The 20823-nt window shown below is 40.1% G+C and overlaps 2 protein-coding genes across 2 annotated transcripts; both read left to right on the forward strand.

Moving 5' to 3' along the window:
• Window positions 1-488: 488 nt before the first annotated feature.
• Window positions 489-8894, forward strand: LOC139467046 (proline-rich transmembrane protein 1-like). Its single transcript, XM_071248758.1, has 4 exons — window positions 489-568; window positions 6620-6861; window positions 7443-7580; window positions 8632-8894. The coding sequence occupies exons 1-4, from the start codon at window positions 553-555 to the stop codon at window positions 8782-8784; spliced, it is 549 nt and encodes a 182-aa protein (XP_071104859.1). The 5' UTR covers window positions 489-552; the 3' UTR covers window positions 8785-8894.
• A 3989-nt stretch (window positions 8895-12883) lies between these two features.
• On the forward strand, window positions 12884-19528 carry LOC139466588 (uncharacterized). Its single transcript, XM_071248180.1, has 6 exons — window positions 12884-13227; window positions 13531-13677; window positions 14190-14547; window positions 16377-16582; window positions 16896-17037; window positions 19482-19528. Exons 1-6 carry the CDS (start codon window positions 12884-12886, stop codon window positions 19509-19511), a joined length of 1227 nt encoding a protein of 408 aa, XP_071104281.1. The 3' UTR covers window positions 19512-19528.
• The last annotated feature ends 1295 nt before the right edge of the window (window positions 19529-20823 follow it).

The following is a 20823-nucleotide window of genomic DNA, read 5'->3' on the forward strand; positions in this document are numbered from 1 at the left end:
CGGGGGTTAAAGATATGTGAGCTGGTAAGAGATTACCTTTCAGCACTTGACAATGACATTTACGAGAGAAGAAAAGATTGTGCCGACATTGATGTACATGTACATTGCCCGGGGATCTTATCTATAATAAAGTAATCTATGTTTGCATGTATTTGTTTATTATGTAACTGCCGCTGCGCCTGATTAGCTCGTTATAAACGAGGTGCACTATACCTAATGACTTCATAATTCAATATTTACTTTGTCAAAGTTAATTTGTGAAAATAATTTATAAAGTACCAAGAGATATGTGTACTTTATACAATTATATCATACTACGTAATTTAACTAGTGTATGCTGGAACGCATGTATCAGGTATTTCTTTGTTATTGAGTGGAATAAACATGTTATTTCCACGAAACTGCCCGTGACGTCACACATGTCACTGCACATGTTTGTGTACGGAACTTGAGACAGCAACTCAACATAAGCTCGCTGTCAGGTCGGTCACGTGACCAAAAAACGCCGGGCGAGAAGGGACGCCGACAGCAGTCACATCATACCTGGATAGAATGACAGATCAACAAGGTGAGTGCGTCTTTGTAGGTTAAACACGAAGGGGTAACAATTACGGACTATTGTTATATTTAAAGTATCATATCTTATCAAAAGTAACATCGGTAAGATAGCCTTACGCTTTTTTCGATGTCTAAATTTACCCATAAATTTACCCTGTAATTACCTGAGCACCTCCATAAAGTTGGAAGAGGTACAAGTAAAACAATAACGTTTTTTGACTCGGTATTGACACAAAAATGAAACTAATGCAATTACACTCATGCAAGATGTCTTGATTATCTGCCTTTCAGTCGAGTAATATTTCTGTATGAAATATTCATAATAAAATTCCTTGCATAACGCAGTCGTTTTAATGTCAAAATGGCCACGTGTGCAGAGATAGATGTGTCTCCATAAGCACATCATAATTCAACGTATACCGAAAATAGCCGCAATAATAACTTACATTAATTTCTCTTTACCTTTTTATTTTACAAAGCCATTAACAAAGGGAAAAGTAACCTCAATATCACGTACTTTAACCTCAAGTTAATGCTCTTCGATAATTAGAAAGTCGTCAAAATATACATTCGCATGGTTTAAAACGTGTTTAATAGAAGTCCGTTAAAATGAATAAGAAGGTTGCACAGCCGGCTGTGTATATTGCCAGCAAAATATATTTACTTAACGCTCTGGGACGGAGTCAGGTGTTTGTCTCTGTTGGCCAGGGTGTGCTTGTTCAAAGAAACGTTGTGAAACGTCATTTTATTAGATTTAGAAAAACAAAGAACCCTTTTAGGTCAAGAGAGAAGGAGGGACAACCTAGGGGTAGTACAAGGGAGGACATTGAGTAGCTGGGGTCTCTCTAGGTACATGATGTATACTGGCAGGGCGAAATAGAGATGCGACATACATCTTAATAGTTGGATGTGGACAGGGAGAGATAATTATGTGAGAGATGTGTACACAAACATATTTATGATTGATGGATGTGTACAGAGAGAGAGATTTATGATTGATAGACAAATGTGGACAGAGAGGTATTTATGATTGATATATAGATAGATGAGTACAGAAACATATTCATGATTGATTGATAGATGTGGACAGAGAGAGATGTATGATTGGTAGACAGATGTGGACAGAGAGATATTATGATTGATTGACATATGTGGTCAGGGAGATATTTATGATTGATAGATATATGTGGACAGGGATATATTTATGATTGATAGATTTTGACAGAGAGATAATTATGATTGATAGATAGATGTGGACGGACAGAGATATTTATGATTTATAGATTTGGACAGGAAGATATTTATGATTTATAGATTTGGACAGGAAGATATTTATGGTTGATAGATAGATGTGAACAGAGAGATATTTATGATTGGTACAAGGATGTGAACAGATAGATATTATGATTGATAGATAGATGTGGACAGAGAGGGATATGTATGATTGACAGATTTGGACAGAGAGATATTTATGGTTGATAGATAGATGTTGACAGGGAGAGATATTTATGATTGATAGATTTGGGCAGGGAGATATTTATTATTGATAGATGAAGGTGGACAGAGAGGGATATTTATAATTGATAGATTTGGACAGGGAGATATTTATGATTGATAGACAGATGTGGACAGGGAGATATTTATGATTGATAGATGAAGGTGGACAGAGAGGGATATTTATAATTGATAGATTTGGACAGGGAGATATTTATGATTGATAGACAGATGTGGACAGGGAGATATTTATGATTGATAGATGAAGGTGGACAGAGAGGGATATTTATAATTGATAGATTTGGACAGGGAGATATTTATGATTGATAGACAGATGTGGACAGGGAGAGGTGTTTATGATTGATAGATTTAGACATGGAGATATTTATGATTGATAAATGTGGACAGGGAGATTTATTTATGATTAACTGATTTATGAAGTTTAGAGAGATGAAAATATAGAAGCTAAAAATAATAGGGACAACAATACCATGGACTGTGTGGCCTTACAGAGTAATCTGGCACTGAACACAACAAACCACGTGTCAGTGATACAACCAGGCAGCGTGATGCTGTTGTAATGTGTGTGGTCAAACTGAATATCACATCTCAGATTTCCCAGTACCCGTTGTCTGTGTATAGATAACAGGTAGAGGCAGGGCTATGTAATGACGCGGCTGGCATAAGTGTACATTCTCCTTGGGTCGGGTCTACGCAATCAATATACACCACCTGATATGTACGTCTCATGTCAGTATTATTACAAATAATAAAATTCACATTTGTGAAAAGAACTACTGTATAAAAAAAATAAATATATACATCTCAGTTCTAAATAGAGAGAGAGAGAGAGAGAGAGAGAGAGAGAGAGAGAGAGAGAGAGAGAGAGCGAGAGTTTTACATCCACCTCAAATATCGGGTTCCCATTCCCGCTTGATGAACGGAGGCACATTTGAACTATGTCACTATCCAAGGGTGATACCACGCGTTTTGACACTTGTGTTTCGGGTGTATGTACGTATTTGTGTTTCCACCATCTGGTCATCTACCAACGGACGAGTGGATTTTCTTTTGAGCGCACAGGGTGAATGTACTGTACACTAGGGGTAGTGACAACACTGTAAAGGCCTGTAAATATTGTTGGGCCCAAGGTTTAATAACACCCCAGTTACTAGCGGGATACGATCTCAGCACCAGACACTTGCTACCATGGCGCTTTTCAACGCTTGCCCAGTCCGCCGTTTAAACTGTCTATATGTTCTTAATTTGATGCCATTCACTGAGCAACGATCATCCCCTAATCATTTTCCCAATTATAAACATGAATGTCGTGAAGGCGTTGTTTGGTCAAATCTATTTTTTCTCTTTAGCAAACGTAGAAAATAAAATGTTTTCAACATTGTAGCTGATTGTTAAATTGTATACAAACATGTGCAACGAAGTGTGACGTCACCGGCATTTTCGAAGAAAATTACGACATGTTTATTCCACTCGGTAACAAACAAATACCTGATACGTGCGCCCCGCATACACTAGATGCATTACGCAGAAGTTGGGATCGGTCATTTAATTGTATTACAGTACATGGTAACAACAACACGGTTGCAGTCAGGGACTGGTGATTTCTTGAGGTTGGGGTGGGGTGGGGGTGTGAGGGGTGGGGTTGTGTTGGGTGTGGGGGAGGGGTGATGATATATAAAATGACCACGGAGTCAATAATAATGTTCCAAAGTTTACTACTTATATTTGAAATAATAGAAGTGTCTCATTTCTTCATGCCGTCCCCCTCACACATACTTTGTTGTGTGCCCACCCCCCCCCCCCCCCCCCCCCCCACCCCACCCCCCCCACACCTCATCACCCCCTATGTTACAACACATTGTAACATGTGCTTTAGTTCCACTTTCCGCGTCGCAATACTCACTCACTAAACCGGTTGTCGAGACGGAGAGTCTATATACACTAAAGTACACCCAGCTACAGAAGGTCCACGCCGCTTATATTGCGACTTTACCTCACAGGTCCGTGTGTAATCCAGGTGGCTATCCTCTACATGCTATTATTCCTGGATTGCTGGTTAGACATCATCAGATTTCACTGGGTCGGACAGACTCTGTCATCTGGGACAGGTATATATGTCACGTGTAGGCCTGGGGTTATTCTGTTCTCAAATACATTTACCACAAAAGACGCTCCTTTAACTGACAGGTGACTTAATCCGCTAGACTCGCTGTTGGATATCTACTATTATTATTGTTGTTGTTATTATTATTATCATCATCATTATTTATTTTTTTAAATGCAGTAGTCGTAGTAGTAGTAGTATTGTTATTATTATTATTATTATTATCATCATTATCATAAGAAGAACAACAGGAGCAACAACAACAACAACAACCGTATGATATGTTACATAGGTAAACAGACTAGTCTGAGCGCCCTCATAAATCTAAGTGTGAGTCAAAAGGCTGATTTATAAACCTTTGCCACACCACGCTAACCCTGCTATATAACTCGTCCTGATATATATTATTGTAAGTTTCTCACCCGTACACAAACTATTGACTTCCTTCTTACGTTAGTTCTACATTGACAAGGCAAAATAATGACAGATGGTCATTTATAGACTTAATGTCGCTTCTTGCCTTTTGTTATTCTCTATGTTTCGCTATAAACTGTAAATTTCTCATTTAACTCGTCAATTGAGACTGTTCAGTTCCCAAAGCGCCATGTTTGTAGCTTGACCAACGCGATTCTTTCGCTTCCAACAGTGGCACCGCTGATCTGTACGGTTTGATAAAGATATTCTCAACTCGTAAACATGTTGATAGCAACTCATATTTTAAAGTCGCCTGTCTATATAGGAGCAAATGACTTGTAGTTCCGGTTTACTAGATTTACTAGAAGTGTGAGGTGTGTTCAGGTAAACAGTATTGTTTAACTATAGACGTGCATGGATAACCAAGTTATATTCAACGTAGACAGTATATCCTGCCGCGCAAAATAAAGCATGCACTTGAAAATTGGATTTGACCAAAAAATTACAAACGTTGTCAAAACGTTACTGAACTGCTTCCTGCAAATGAAGGTCGAACAACCATGTTGTCAATGAACAAATCGCCTAATGGTTAAATCTTTCGATCGTGATGCCAAGGAGAGCCTCCGTGGTCTGGTGGTAGAGCGTCCGCCCGGAAAGCGAAGGTTTGGGGTTCGATCCCCGGCCGCCTCATACGAAAAGTCGCTAAAAGATGGCATTTGTTGTGTCCCTGCCTGGCGCTCTGCAGTAAGGGGCTAAAAGAGGGACTGATCGATTAGGAGTCAGTATGGTATGTCTGAGTGGGGTATTCATGTTTAAACTCCGGCACAGTATCTCAGAGGGCTAGTACTATAAAATCGGCGTCGGGCCGGACTAGTACAAGCAACAACACACACGCGTCCATGCATGTCGCGGTTTAAGTGCAATAATCTTGAACGTGACAGTAAACACCTTTTCACCTCACCTCGTAACGCCTAAGACCCGGGTCAGATTCTCCATATGGGTACAATGCGTGAAGCCCATTTCTGGTGTTCTTCGCCGCGCTATTCCTCACTCACTAATACCAAAGCTGCTATGTATATTACAACAATATTTTGTTTGTCGGTCAACGCCGCACTCGCCAATATTCCAGCTATGTGACGGCGGTCTGTAAATAATAGAGTCTGGACCAGACAATCTAGTGATGACGTCATGAGCATCGATCCTCGCAAATGGGATAAGACGACATTCATCAATCAAGTCAGCGAGTTTGACCATCCGATGCCGCTAGTCGCCTCTTAAGAAAAAACATGGGTTACTGCAGCTCGTGCCCCTCTCGTGGCCATTTTTACGACCGGGTTCCGTCTTAGCGCAAACGGGCATACCTAAAACAATTGTCAACTCGTTGCGTAATGGTTAACACAATATTTCTCCACATATTATATATATTTCAGATACAATTAAAAGCACACCTGGACATGCAGAATTATACAGTATGAATGAACACATTTAACTGTGTCTTTTTTTTAGATCCAAGACATGTAAAATCAAAAAATATTTCTGAGGAATTCTTTGACGAAGAACTTGAAATCATTCTGATTGGTTTGTCGTATTTTCGCATATAACATTCATCGATAGGGGGACGAGTCTTCTTGCAGGTTACGGAAAGGGGCGAGTGGTGACGAATGGCATGGGTTGTCAGCGTCATACCCGTGAGTTTCAGCAAACTGGTAAAAACCAAAAATGTCACGTGTTTTTTTTCATCATGTTACTGATGCGCCGTGATAAAACTGTCCTTGTTTTATTCCCTGAATTCCGAGCGCCAGGCAGGGTAACAACAAATACCATATTTCAACGTATTTTGGTATGAAGCGGCCGGGGATCGAACCACCACCCTTCTTCTAGGCCCTTATACCATTGGGCTGTATACTATATAGCATCCTACATCTGACGTCTAGTGTCGGCTTTTTCACATTATTTTGTGTCCCCCATTTTAAAGTCCAATATCATAATTCGGAATCTTTGCTGACTTATGTTGGCGTTCTATTTCAGCCCCGCCATCGCAGGGATACGCCCCTAGGGGAAGTCAACAGTCCGCATACTTGGGCCCAGGACACCAAGGGCACCATGGACATCCGGGTCTCGTGGGCCACCAAGGACATCCGGGCTACCTAGGACACACGGTACATCCGGGACATGACAAATACAGCATTGACTCGGGTTCCACAGGTGGGTATGTGCCGCCCCCACACCACCTCCCCGAACGATACAGACAACAGTCGATTGCAACATCGGTAAGCGTGGTCTCTGACGTTATATTATAACCGCTTCCTTGAGTTATATTTAACGCACATGCAATGTTAAAAGGCCATTATTATTGTTTGGTTTTAAACATTTTTAAGATGTTTCTTGAAAATTTTGTGTCAGCAGATCTATAAACCAGTTAATTAAATAATACGCCTGATCACTGACCTCGTGTGATGACAATATGATATATAACGTCCACAACTTTGCAATATCCTGAGTGAGTGAGTGAGTGAGTGAGTGAGTGAGGTACATTAAAAAGGGGACATGTCTGGTACTACTATCAAAATTGAAGTGAGTGGGTGAGTGACTTGACTCACTCTCGGTTCTTTTAAATGTTTTTGTTTCAGCTTCATGTGACGCTGTTCATGTCATTTTATCACTTTTACTTACAAACCAAGGATCATAATCAAGGAATTTTGAAATCCTGACACGACAAGGGAAGCAACTGCGCATTTGACAACACGTACTTAATTTACTCGAAATTAACTTCCGTTACAATTAAAGAAAGTGTGTAAATCTTATGATGAAGATGTGTCTATAGGGTATAACTGTGTTTGTGTTCCTCTAGCGTCCTTCCATGGATGTCACTGACCTTGTGCACGGTGGCGAAGACTCCGACTTCAACGCTCACTTGCCCCTCGCCGTGTTCGCCACCACGTGCTGTTGTCTTCCCATCGGCATCCTCGCCATCTCCAAGTCCCAGGACGTGAGTACACGTGGGGGCAGACGGTTGGGGGTTGGGCGTGTAAGTCTGCAAGTCCCGGGACGTGAGTACTCGTGGGGGCAGAGGGTTGGGGGTTGGGCGTGTAAGTGTATGTCTGCAAGTCAGAGGGTTGGGGGTGGGGCTTGTGAGTGTATATCTGCAACTCAGAGGGTTGGGGGTGGGGCGTGTAAGTGTATATCTGCAAGTCAGAGGGTTGGGGGTGGGGCGTGTAAGTGTATATCTGCAACTCAGAGGGTTGGGGGTTGGGCGTGTAAGTGTATGTCTGCAAGTCAGAGGGTTGGGGTGGGGCGTGTAAGTGTATATCTGCAACTCAGAGGGTTGGGGGTGGGGCGTGTAAGTGTATATCTGCAAGTCAGAGGGTTGGGGGTGGGGCGTGTAAGTGTATATCTGCAACTCAGAGGGTTGGGGGTTGGGCGTGTAAGTGTATGTCTGCAAGTCAGAGGGTTGGGGTGGGGCGTGTAAGTGTATATCTGCAAGTCAGAGGGTTGGGGGTGGGGCGTGTAAGTGTATATCTGCAACTCAGAGGGTTGGGGGTGGGGCGTGTAAGTGTATATCTGCAAGTCAGAGGGTTGGGGGTTGGGCGTGTAAGTGTACGTCTGCAAGTCAGAGGGTTGGGGTGTGGCGTGTAAGTGTATATCTGCAAGTCAGAGAGTTGGGGGTGGGGCGTGTAAGTCCCAAGACGTGAGTACACGTGGGAGCAGGGGGTTGGGAGCGGGTAAATTCATGTCTGCAAGTCCCGGGACGTGAGTACACGTGGGAGCAGGGGGTTGGGGGTGGGATGTGTAAATGCATGTCTGCAAGTCCCGGGGGTAGGGGTGTATGATCATGGCTTTACGCCGCTTTATTCTCAATATTACGACTGAGGGCACCAGGATCATGTTGGAGCCCGGTTCTTCGATGTGACGAGAAAGCACAACATACGATACTGAAATGGTGTTGCTGGGAGAGAGAGAAGGTATATATATATAAGAATAGATCAGTTCTTGAGAGTGAAAGTTACATTCTAATCTAATATATTTCACCATTACAACAGGCTAAACTACACTACGACCGAGGGGACATTGAATTTGCGCACTATGCATCGCTCGAGGCTAAAAAGTACTCCTACTGGGCGATGGCAGTCGGGACGACCGTCTTCGTCACCATCGCTATGGCCATCATCATCATCCTCAGCTATTATCTGTGACGTCATCATCGCCCTCAACTACTATCTGTGACGGATATGTTTTCAGTTACACCTGCAAAACCAGATATTTTTAAAAAAAAGACAAACTTTGAGCCGAAATATTTTTTTATATTTTTAAAAAAAAAAACCAACCTATTGTGAAAAATGTATTTTCCATTGCAGATAATTTCGTTTTCGTCTGTTCACCCAGCAGTGAATGGGTACCCGTAGGATGATATGGCTGGTTGTGAACCTTGTAGCGCCTCACAGGCAGCTTGGGTTGTATACTCCCCAGGGAGCTGAGAATTATTGAGTGCACACTGATCCATTTACTGGGGTAATTATAACGCTTTGATCATGCCCGTGTGGTGTGTGGAAATATGCGCAATGTAAATGGTATATTATTATCCTTACATGATTATTTAAACAGTATTTTGATCGATTCCTAGTTTTATTAGGGGTCGGGGTGGGGTGTGGGGGTGGGGGTGAGAGAGAGAAGACACATACAGCTGGTGTGTATTAAATCGTGCCATTTCTTCACAGACTACAAGTTCCTCGTTCTGTGTGTAAGACATTTTCAGACAAGCATCATTATACCTATGAGGAGCTTCTGTTTATGTATATATGTCTCGTACACGACGGAAAAGGTTTTCCTTTGTATTATTTACTTTGTTCATGAATAAAACGGTTTTCACTATCTTTGTCTTTTGAGTGTAGTTTCGGGGCACTTTGAAGTGTTGATGATACAATTGCATAAGTTTCAATAGCAAAACAATAACCTGCCAAATCTTAAACTTGAGTTTCAGCTCTTGGGCCTTGTCGTAGCCTACATGTGACCAGTTATGGAGCCATAGATATACAGGAAATACTTTGTAGCCATGGCGTGTCAGCGTTATGTGGAACGAAAGCCCAATTTAAAGTGACGCAGTTTATAAACCCACGAAGAAGGTATGGCGCTAACAAACCAGGCATCCAAATCGGGGCAATTGTGGGATTCCAACAAACGATTAGCGGATCCTGGCACGACCAAGTGGCGCAACTCTCCATGGTTATTTGCGACGCCTTATGTTTTTATGATAAACGATGACCTCACATGACGTGTTTGTCATTTCCCCACAGCTCATTAACTAATCAGTTGTAACTCATCGGCGCCATATTGCTGAATACCCGCTTCACCTATCTATATGTACACTTCAAGTTAATCATCGGGGTTTGTTGTTTAACGCCGCACTCAGCAATAATCCAGCTATGTGACGGCAGTCCGTAAATAATCGAGTCTGGACCAGACAATCCAGTGCTTGACATTATGAGCATCGATCAACGCAATTTGGATACAATGACACGAAGCCTGGCCGAGGCAAGGGAAGTAACTGACTATAAACTTCCTTGCCACGGGAAGATGGACCACACGATCCCGTTACTCGTCTCTTAACACAGCCAGGGCCGGTGGGGTAGCCTAGTAGGTAAAGCGTTCGCTCGACACACTGAAGACCCGGGTTCGATTCCCCACATAGGTACAATATGTGGGTCCCATTTCTGGTGTCCCCCGCAGCGATATTGCTGGAATATTGCTAAAAGCGGCGTAAAACAACCATAACTCATCTGGGGGCACGGGTGGCCCAGTCGCTCAGGCGCCGCGATTCGCTGTGCAGAGTTGCGTCCCATGAGCACGTCAGAAACCCAATGATTGTGGGTTCGAATCCCGCTTCGACCAGATAATGTTTCTTCGTTTGTCAGCACCATACCCTTGCTTGTGGGTTTCACCAAAGTTGTAAACGTACTGTTAAGAGTGGCGTCAAACTCTACTCACTCACTCATTAATCATCTATGGAGAGTATCCAAGAAATATGTCCTTATTCATTGTAATCGGCACCAGTGGGGTTGGAAGTGGTCTTCAGAAACCTATGATGGCTGTAAGATCTGTTTGTTTGTTGTTTAACGCCGCACTCAACAATTCCGTAATTAATCGAGTCTGGACCAGACAATCCAGTGATTGACATAATGAGCATCGATCCACGCAACTGGGATACGATGACATGCATCAACCAAGTCAGCGAGCCTGACCACCCGATCCCGTTAGTCGCCTCCTACTGTACGTATGTATGTATGTATGTATGTATGTATGTATGCATGCATGCATGTATGTATGCTGAAATACTGTTGAGTGCGGCGTTAAACAATAAACACAAATAAAAACATACGAGTCCAAATTTACTACCCGGATACTGGACCCCCAATTACCCGACCCTAACCGGATACCTGCTGTAGGCCTCGAGAGTTGGGTACAAAATGTCCGATTGGGAATTGTTTTACTGTGACCCTGGCAAAAAATATTTAGATACATCTGTAAAACGATCTGGTCATGCTTACACTGAAGTTGACTGAAGCTCAAAACAAAACAGTCCGATGGAATTAGAGATGTGTAGGTACCCCATGCATGGAGTTATAGTAGTGATTTTATCAATATATCACGTGACTAACTTCGGTAGTCCTGTGGGTACCCGGGGCCTACTCAGTACCCACCCGACCCGAGTACCCGAGTACCCGAACTACCCCTCCAAGCCCTAATACATTAAATAAATACATAAATAAATGAAAAAAATAATCACAAAAGGCGCACACTTGTGTGTACATACTACATAAAACCGTTTAATGATTCCAAATTAAAAAAACGCTGAAACTAACTGGTCAAACAAGAAGTGTAAAAGATATTTATTACTTGCCCGTGAAGAGATCACCCGTTTAATAAACATACAGCTTTATTACACATTGTGTAATACCAAAACGCGTGCTTATGTACTCTCGGAACACGTTTCACGAACAAATATTGAAAGCTCTCAACATCCCTTGGCGTATCAACGACATTGCGTGTGGAGATGATAGATCACTGGGAGGAGCTTATGGACACACGATGACCCCAGCAACCTTGTTGCTAGGCTGACGTCACATTGCTTTGACTCGCCGATGGATCTTGCAACAAAATTCAACAAATTACGTCATCGGGTATTGTGACGTCATTGTAAACTTTGAGCTGCAAGGCCCCGTTCCACAAGGCGATCGTACTATAGCGCAACGAGAGTCTTTAGTCTAAGTTAAATTATGTGAGTTGTGATAGCCTTAGCACTACGATAATTTTGTGGGACGAACGCCTGAATTCTAAAGGTGGACCATTGTATGATATTAAATTCATACGTTTCAACTTTTGACGTGTTTGAAGTATTATTCTGTTAAACTCAATTGGATTATGCCATGGATCGTGTAGGTGTCGGCCTATTTACACTCAACAGTATAATTCTAAAAACATTATAAATGACAAGTAATAAATAAAATACTAAACTCGCTCTCGTGTAAAACCAATTTTATGAAACTCGTGAATAGTTGTGGTATCTGACTCGCTTTCGCTCGTCAGATACCAGAACTATTCACTCGTTTCATAAAATTGGTATTACACGGGAGCTCGTTTAGTATTCTATATTTAGCACACTTCAATCTGTCATGTGACAAGTACTCGCCGGATCATGTGACAATGACGTCATAGTGCCAGCCAGCAGACGAGCTAGGCGCGTTCGGAAGTCGTGAGGAGCACGCAACGTAACAGCAAGTCCCGCCACGGAAAATAGTAGAGACCTCTTTCGGGTGCCACTGGCAATATACACATCCTTCACTTTGGTGTGTTTTCTAATTTTTTTGGCAAGAGACTTACTTCATAAGGAATATTGGTCGTGCAAGACTTGCCGAGGCCAAGTAGGCCTAATGGCGAAGATCACCGAGGAAGATTATCGCCAGCTAATGAATGAAATTGATGAACTCAAATAATCTGTAGCTGATTGAATATATTTATGATTCATGAAAGTTTTAGGGAAGATATTTATAATTTAGATAGTTTTAGGAACATTTTTTTCTTTCAGATAGAACTGATTGCATGATTCACTAACGTTGCAAAACGCTCTTTCGAAAACCATAATGTCTTGGCTTCCAATGTATTTAATACTATTAATTCATTATTTTTGTGATTGAGAAGACTCTTATACTTTTTTTTAAATATAATTATAGCCCTGACCAGACTTGGAAGTTGACAAAGCATCGGATCTCGCTGGCACTATCCAAATACAACCTGAAAATGACTGAATTTTCCTCTGAACTTTTCAATCATGTAAGTGGTGAGCAGTTATCATCAGACAGGAAACACATGTCACCAAGACAAATACAACGAAACATCATTGACCTTGAACTGGAAGCAACCTCGCCAACAAAAACAGATGACAGGGCATTGCACGAATTTCCGGAATTTACATCAGATTCAGAGCATCAAGCGAATCTTAATTTTCATGAAAAATTGCTGGAAAACATTCAAACTCTGCCCCGTGAACCAAATGTTGAAGGAACGTCAGATTGTGATATACGGAGAGCAATAAGTGAGCAGAGCACACCCATTAAAAAGATGAAAATAGAGATAATAAATGGGTATGTATTCAGGGTTTGAATTGTAAACATATGAAAGGGTCAATGACACTGTTATTTTGCAATGACACAGTTAAAACAAGTTGCCAGTACATAAGGCCACACTGACAAATCATTTTACTTTTGACATAGATAATATGTGATGATGTTTATAATATAAAATATTGAACCAAATTTATTGTTGACTGGTTGGATTTATCTCATTGTTTGTATGTCTCTACCCCTGTTCTGTGAATCATTAAAGCTACTCAGAGCCCACAGATCGTCACGGTAAACAAATGCTTTCATGAAGTTTGTTTCTTCCAGAATTAATACAGTGACAACTGGCTTGGAACTTGAACATGAGTCTCCAACGTACACTGTTGTGTCTCCCAGCACAGATAGCCTGGACAGCACACATCAGATTAATCCAACACAGCTGCAAATGATGTCGGCTATGGGAGACACAGGATGGTGAGGCCCCCTTCAATAGAACATATTTTTACATTATATTTATTATTCAGTCTTCAAAATCTGTGTTCCAAGTGAAGCATTTTGTTCAAATTTCATTTTAGTGTTAGTCCTAAGTGTTTAGGCAGAAAAAATAAGAATATAAATGCTGACTGTTGAGTGGCTGTCTTTGTTGACATTCTAATCTGTTGACAGGAATGACTACATGTCCAGGTCAGTGTTTGAAATTAAGCATGGAAGTCGAGAGTACCTCTTAATTTCTTTGTCATAAAAGTTAAAGATTTAGGGGTCCCTAGATTAAAATATTTATATGAACAAACATCAAGGATTCAAGGACACCCCTTAATTTCAAACCCTGCAGGTGAGCTACAGCTTGGTGGCTCTATGTTTAATAGGGTACTTGCGTTTTGCTGATTTAGAAGCCAGGATATTTTGTTTGTGCCAAAGACCTCATTAATAAAGCTGCTTTTCTTCTTGAATATGTATTTATTGTATATGAATTGGTTTCTCTACAGGTATGAAATCCTGCCAGGAGATAACATAGTGTCGACCCCTGTGTCAAGGAAACAGCATCTACATGGCCAGAATCAACTACAGACAGTCAGTGTGCTATCTATACCAAAGACAACAGGGCTCACTGTTGTATCAGACCATCAGAGCATGACTACCACACCCGTCAACCATGAAGCCTGTAACAAGTCCAATAGCAACACCAACTATGTGTACACCCCTCATCCACGAAGTGGTCAGATCCTGTACATCACAGAGCCAAATTCCATGACCGCTGAGTCTCCCCAAGCCAATGTCCAAGCAATCACACCTCTGCTGATGAACAAACCTAACATGTCATCCAGCTTCACCCCAGTATCACAGGTCAGACTGATAACTAGAAAATAGCATTAATAAGCATTGTTCGAAATTAAGGATTGTCTGTGAGATTTATTAGTATGTGAATCGGGGCACCCCCTAATGCTTTTGCCTTTAAGATAAGGGTCATGACAAGGACTTTTGACTTGAATGTTGATTTCAAACACTGACAATCCTTGTGTGAAGTTAACTCACAGGGATGCAATTTGGCACCAGCCTGCTCGTCCGGGGCAGTGTTGTTTGTTGAGGTATTCCAAGGGCTAGTAGAAACTCTTGCTTTTTAGGGGGTGTCATTATATGTTATCACTATCCAGGTAGGGATTCCGGGTTAGAAATTGGTCCCCAGCTACCAATGCTGGTTGAAAAAGGCGAGTAAACGGCTTAGATGGTCAGACTCGGTGGGTTGATGACTGCTATTTACTGTTTGAACCTAGGAACCCTCTAAATCTAATAAAGTTACAGATTGATGTTTGATGTCAAATAGGTAAACCATTATTTAAGAACATTGAAGACATTCATTTAATAAAAATATTTCCTATTCATTTATTTTTTATTGCAAAATCAAAACCTGTATCATAAACGGCCATGGTAATACGGATCAAAATTCAGGAAGTCTGATACAATTTGTTGGGTCAGAAGAGATGGAAAAATGATTTTGTCGTTCTGAGTTAAACACGCTTTCGTGCCCAGAGTTCTTTGCGTTCTACTGAGTACCACTTTCACAGCCATCAAGATGTTTTATAAGCCTACACATTTTGATAGACATTAACTTAGGAATGTTTAACTTTCTTTAAGAAAATATCCTAAAACTGCATATTTATCCTTCATTGACAAGGGTTGTATGGCTCCACTTGCAGACATTGAAGCCCAATGGAGAGCTAGTCATTCTGTTAATTTAATGTGCAAAGATATAGTTTTTGTGCACACTTTCAGAGTTGCAGTGGCATATTTTATAATTACTGTATGCTGAACAAGCAACCTGAAAGGTTTTCCATCTGCTAGTCTGCTCTGATTTCAGAGCGTGTTTGTTTACAAACAGAAACAAGTCTGATCATATGATTTTCAAATTAGCTTGTGGCAGTAGTGTAATGCTACATCACTGCACTGGAATGTGAGATTAACAGCATGCAGTATTAGAAACTGGCACCAGTCCTGTAGTCCTTGCCAAACTGCCCAAAACTTAAGATATCATAAGGACTAGTAGAAAATTGCCAATTTTAACGGTTTTGCTATATGTTATCATTTTAAGGACTTGTGGACAATTATTGGCATGTCAATAAAGAGTTAAAAGGTCAAATAATGATTGTTGCAACACATACCACCAGTTGAGCACTGAAAAGACTTCAAGTAAATGGCTGTGGTTAAGACATGACCAAGACTTGAGAAGGCTAGTTGTATGACTAAAGAGTAGGATACAGCATTCTGACAACTCTCATAGATTGCCACATTTGCAGTACCACATGACTGAACTGAAGGCCATGTTCGTTTATCTGTGGTCCTTAAGCCATCTTTTTCATGGACTAGACAGCCAGCTACCTGGCACACTGACAGTGGCACAATGGATGACAATATTTACGTTTTCACTACTTATTTTCACTACTAATTATTGTTTGGTGTAACAGTTGTCAAAGCAAACATTTAAGGTAAGAATTGATATTTTTAACTAAGGGTGCGACTGTGATCAATACTTTTGATCCATCGATGCATTGCCACTACTACTAGATATAACTTGCTGACTGTACCAGGCAACTTACCTTGAGGGCTGATAATATATACATGTACATTAGGTTTTATTGTCCTGAAAGGTTCAAGCGTAAATTACTTGTATTTTACAGATTTGCTCTCAGAGCTTGGTATTGAATAGCAGTGGTGAAGAGAACACTAGCCCAACAGAAGCTGCACCAGTCTCAACATACAGTTGTCAGGATGACTCCCCTGTGGATCCTAATGTTCAGGACTCCTCCAGCTTCCCTCTATTGAACTCCCCACAAGCCATGGATGAGGAGCGAGAGACACACAACATGAAGGAAAGGAAGAGAAGGTACATTTTCAAATTTAACAGTCATCCACATTTCAGGACACATGCTATTAAATAGGTCCACCATTGATAACCACGTATATTTATGTGTTAAGAAAAACACAAAAATATACAGGTCATGAGGCATGTACATTTTGAGGACCTATATACATGTAATTAATTTGCAAAGATCACACAAGATCTTTAGTTTCAACATGCATACGCCTTCCCATTCACTGTTCCAATTAGTTCGTGTCACTGTACAGTGTAGTAGCTGCTGACTGGTGTACATTTTGCAACTACTGTCATCTGTAAATGAAAAAATTTATATTGACAGGGCTAGAATCAAAGAAGCATGTGACTTAATGCGACAACTGGTGCCAGGAATGTCAGAGAAAACGGACAAAGCAACTGTGTTTGAGTTTGCTGCCAGATACATCTACTTCCTCAAGAACTTTGTAGGCACTTCCCACGACAAGGTAAAATGACCAGGGCCCAGTTCCACAAAGCGGTCGTATTGTTAAGGTTGTATTGTGGTTCCTAAGGTATTCAATTGTAGCCAAAGCAACACTTTATGAACAACAAGCATTGTAATCATGTGAATCAGGCTTCAGGTTCATATTTAATTCTTGACTGGTCAAATCACTGAAGCATGTTATTTTCTTTTGGGTATGATCATGAGGTTTGGAAACAAAATCCAAAAGTTAATTGAAAAGCTTGTAGTCACCAAGATGTTTTGCAAGGAAGTATCCACAGACTATGTGACTTTGTGATAAGTCATGAGCACAACACATATAATTTGTTTAAAGATGTTACAGCTGATGCCTGCACACAAACTTAGTAACAGAAATCAACAGAATAAAATATTATGCATTTCATAGTACAGTTAAGTCCCATTATTCTGACAATGAGTATGTCAGATAAACGAAATTAAGTAGTATCAACATTTGTGATTGAAAATCGGGACAACTACACGATAGATAACGATTCAAATATGTTATTAAAAAAATATAATAAATATTCATATTGTTATGTTACATTGTTGGCAGGATATGTTTTCTAATTATGCAACCTCTAAAGTTTAACAAAACAACTGTTACGGATTGTATTACTTATTCAAAATACTTTTAAAAGCATAGTCTGGAATGGAAGTCGCAACTTTGAAACTGGTAAGTGGCTAACGTTGACTTCCTGTTGGTCATTTCATTGGTAGGTCATAGTTTGCAAATGATTGTTCTGACGTGACCTGTAATGGGATGTCCTCGCTGATGATGAGAACTTGTGTCTCATTTTAATGATATCGAGGTAATCTAAGCATGTGATCAATCCTGTTTTCTTTATTTAAAGCATTAATTGTTTATTGTTAAGCAAATTTATCTCTGCAGCCATTGTAATATGCAGCTACCAGCCGATTCTTCTCGCATCAAAACACGGGCTGTGTACTCGGGGGCAGATGACCACGGAGTAAGATGATTACTGTGTCGGATTAACGAGAATGATTAATGAGTGATTTCGGTAATTCGTTGCAAATTAGGTGTGTTGGAGTCGGAGTCGGAGTCGGAGTCGGATTAACGGGTGTAAATAGCACTGATTAAATCAGTTCCCATCATTAGTGTTGGATAAAGTCGAATGTCGGATTAATGAGTGTCGGATTAACGAGACTTGACTGTATAGTGGTATTCCTGATACGCTTCCTTCTACGATGGAAAAAGAGCATCAGTGACATGGACTATGCAATCTTATTAGGTGGCATTGATTTAAAACAATAATGTAAGCTATTGAAAATTCTTTTCTAAGGTTTAGAAATATCTAAGTCATATGATTAGCTCAAGAAAATAACTGCTGACTTATATGTGTACATACGATCAGTTGAAATCTAGCATGAAATGTTAGGAATTGTTGCACTAATATAGAATACTTAACTCGTTCCCGTGAAATACCAATTTTATGAAAAGAGGGAAAAGTTTGCTTTCGCTCGTCAGATACCAGAACTATTCAAGAGTTTCAGAAAATTGGATTTACACGGGAGCGAGTTTAGTATTTTACTTATTACTTGCCATTTATGACGTTTTTAGAATTATACTGTTGAGTGTGAGTAGGCTGACACTTACATGATCCATGGCATAATCCAATTGAGTTTTAAAGAATAATACTTCAAACACATCAAAAGTTGAAACTTATGAAGTTAATACCATACGACGGTCCATCTTTAGAATTCAGGCGTCCGTTCCACAAAATTATCGTAGCGCTAAGGTTATCGCAACTAACATACTTTAACTTAGACTAACAAATGTCGTTGTGCTACAATCGCCTTGTGAAACGGTGCCTTGCACCTCAAAGTTTACAATCACGTCTCAATACCCAATGATGTAATTTATGGAATTTTGTTGCAAGATCCATCGGCAAAACAATGCCATGAGACTTCAGCCTAGCAACAAGGTTGCTGGGGTCATCAAGTGTGCATAAACTCCTCTCAGTGATCTATCATCTCCATGCGCAATGTCGTTGAATAAGCCAAGGGATGTTGAGAGCTTTCAATATTTGTTCGTGAAATGTGTTCCCAGAGTACATAAGCACGCTTTTTGGTATTACACAATGTGTAACACAGCTGTATGTTTATTAAACGGGTGATCTCTTCATGGGCAAGTAATAAAGATGTTTATGAAATGCAAGAAAAACAAAGAGGTTGAGGTCAGTGAGTGGCCCTGTTGGATAAACTCGAACATACTTCCTCAATGTAGTAGTTTATTAGTGGCTATTCAGATTTAGTAATCAACAGTTAAATGTGTTTCTTCTGAAAGAACATTTGATTTGTTCATGTTGCTGGCTAGATTTTTGTAAAAAAGTCCATGCTGGCTATCATGACCAGTACATTGTTTTGTCTTAGATGTACAGATGCTAAGTCATTGATTTCTCTATCTAGGATTTCCTGATCAAGTACAGTCCATACTGAAGGTGCCCAGGACAGTCAATTGATGGGTGGAAAGAAACATATAAAGGAACCATTGAAAGAAATACATGCATAATCCAGCATATTCACTAGGATATGACGTGGAGAATTAAGTTCAGAAGATTAGAAGAAAATATGCTCAATTTGTCTTTAAGGCAAACCATTTCTTATTACTTTTATCATAGACATATGCAATTGGATCTCTGCTACTTGAGGCAAGAAAGATACATACTTTTTTGCACCAATTGAACAGAAAGCAAAATATATGTGTTTTTGCATTGTACAAAATATAATTCTGAAAATATTTCTTCATCCACATGTTTCATTTCCGTTTTATTTGTGTGTAATCATTAACCTATAAGCTGTGCAGAAATGAAACTTACAGGGCACTACTTACTCCTTGTGTTGAAAGAACAGTTTGATTTGGTCTTGTTTGGTCTAATTAGCATCAGATATTATGAGCTTAGAAAGTGTTCAACATGTTCAAAGGGCTAGTCCAATTATGATCATCACAAGCCTTTTTTGAAAACTAGATTTTACCTTTTCATTGAGTCAATTGGATTATTTCTAAAAAGTATTTGCTATGGTTATTTTGATAGATAAAATAGTGTTTCAGATAACATGCTGTTCACAAACATTGGGTTCATACGGGGACAAAAGTTGTTTATTTATAATGAGCTTCCTAGTTACAGATGTGCTTCAACCATTCAGACTGGCAAGGGAAGTGGTGGTTCGGTTTGTTTACTGGAAACAAGTATATATTTTATTTCTTGGCAACACAATGTACTTTGTGACTACCTACAGTCTGCAACTGCAGCCATTACTCTGAAGCCTACTCTAGTATTAATATCATTGGTTGATAGAACTCATTCGCATGTTGTATAATATTAATAGTCATGGATATGTTGAGACTGAACTCTACTGAAAATGGTGACAAACAACAATATTTGTCCAAAAGGAACTTTTATACTTCTCACCAACTATCTGAGAAACTTCTATTGCAACAAAAACATTACGTAGGAACAAGTTTTTTTCCATATTTATGGCTCATAAAGCTTGGGTGTTGATTTTAATGCTACTTTTGTAACTATGAGACTTTGACCAGTGTTCTTAGATGATAGGTGTGTTACAGTATATGGAAGTTATGATTATCTATTAATTTGTTTCTGTTGAATTTGTTTAGTTGATGGTGCTATGTATTTATGTATGATGTGAATCCAAGAAGATTTAGTTACAATAGTGGGCCTGCACAGAGGATGCATTGCATGTTATCTTTTTCTGATGTGAGGTTGATATTGAAGTCATACTTACGTTT

Source organism: Haliotis cracherodii, unplaced genomic scaffold, assembly GCF_022045235.1.
Source record: "Haliotis cracherodii isolate W230 unplaced genomic scaffold, xgHalCrac1.p SCAF_19, whole genome shotgun sequence".
Lineage (NCBI taxonomy): Eukaryota > Metazoa > Mollusca > Gastropoda > Lepetellida > Haliotidae > Haliotis > Haliotis cracherodii.

What these genes read in the sequence shown, in the direction of transcription:
- LOC139467046 (XM_071248758.1), top strand. An exon ending in AACAGTCGATTGCAACATCG is followed by an intron (nt 6,862 to 7,442) that starts GTAAGCGTGGTC and finishes GTGTTCCTCTAG; the next exon opens with CGTCCTTCCATGGATGTCAC. An exon ending in CCATCTCCAAGTCCCAGGAC is followed by an intron (nt 7,581 to 8,631) that starts GTGAGTACACGT and finishes CCATTACAACAG; the next exon opens with GCTAAACTACACTACGACCG.
- LOC139466588 (XM_071248180.1), top strand. Translation starts at nt 12,884, where the DNA reads ATGACTGAATTTTCCTCTGAACTTTTCAATCATGTAAGTGGTGAGCAG. An exon ending in AAAATAGAGATAATAAATGG is followed by an intron (nt 13,228 to 13,530) that starts GTATGTATTCAG and finishes TGTTTCTTCCAG; the next exon opens with AATTAATACAGTGACAACTG. An exon ending in GCTATGGGAGACACAGGATG is followed by an intron (nt 13,678 to 14,189) that starts GTGAGGCCCCCT and finishes GTTTCTCTACAG; the next exon opens with GTATGAAATCCTGCCAGGAG.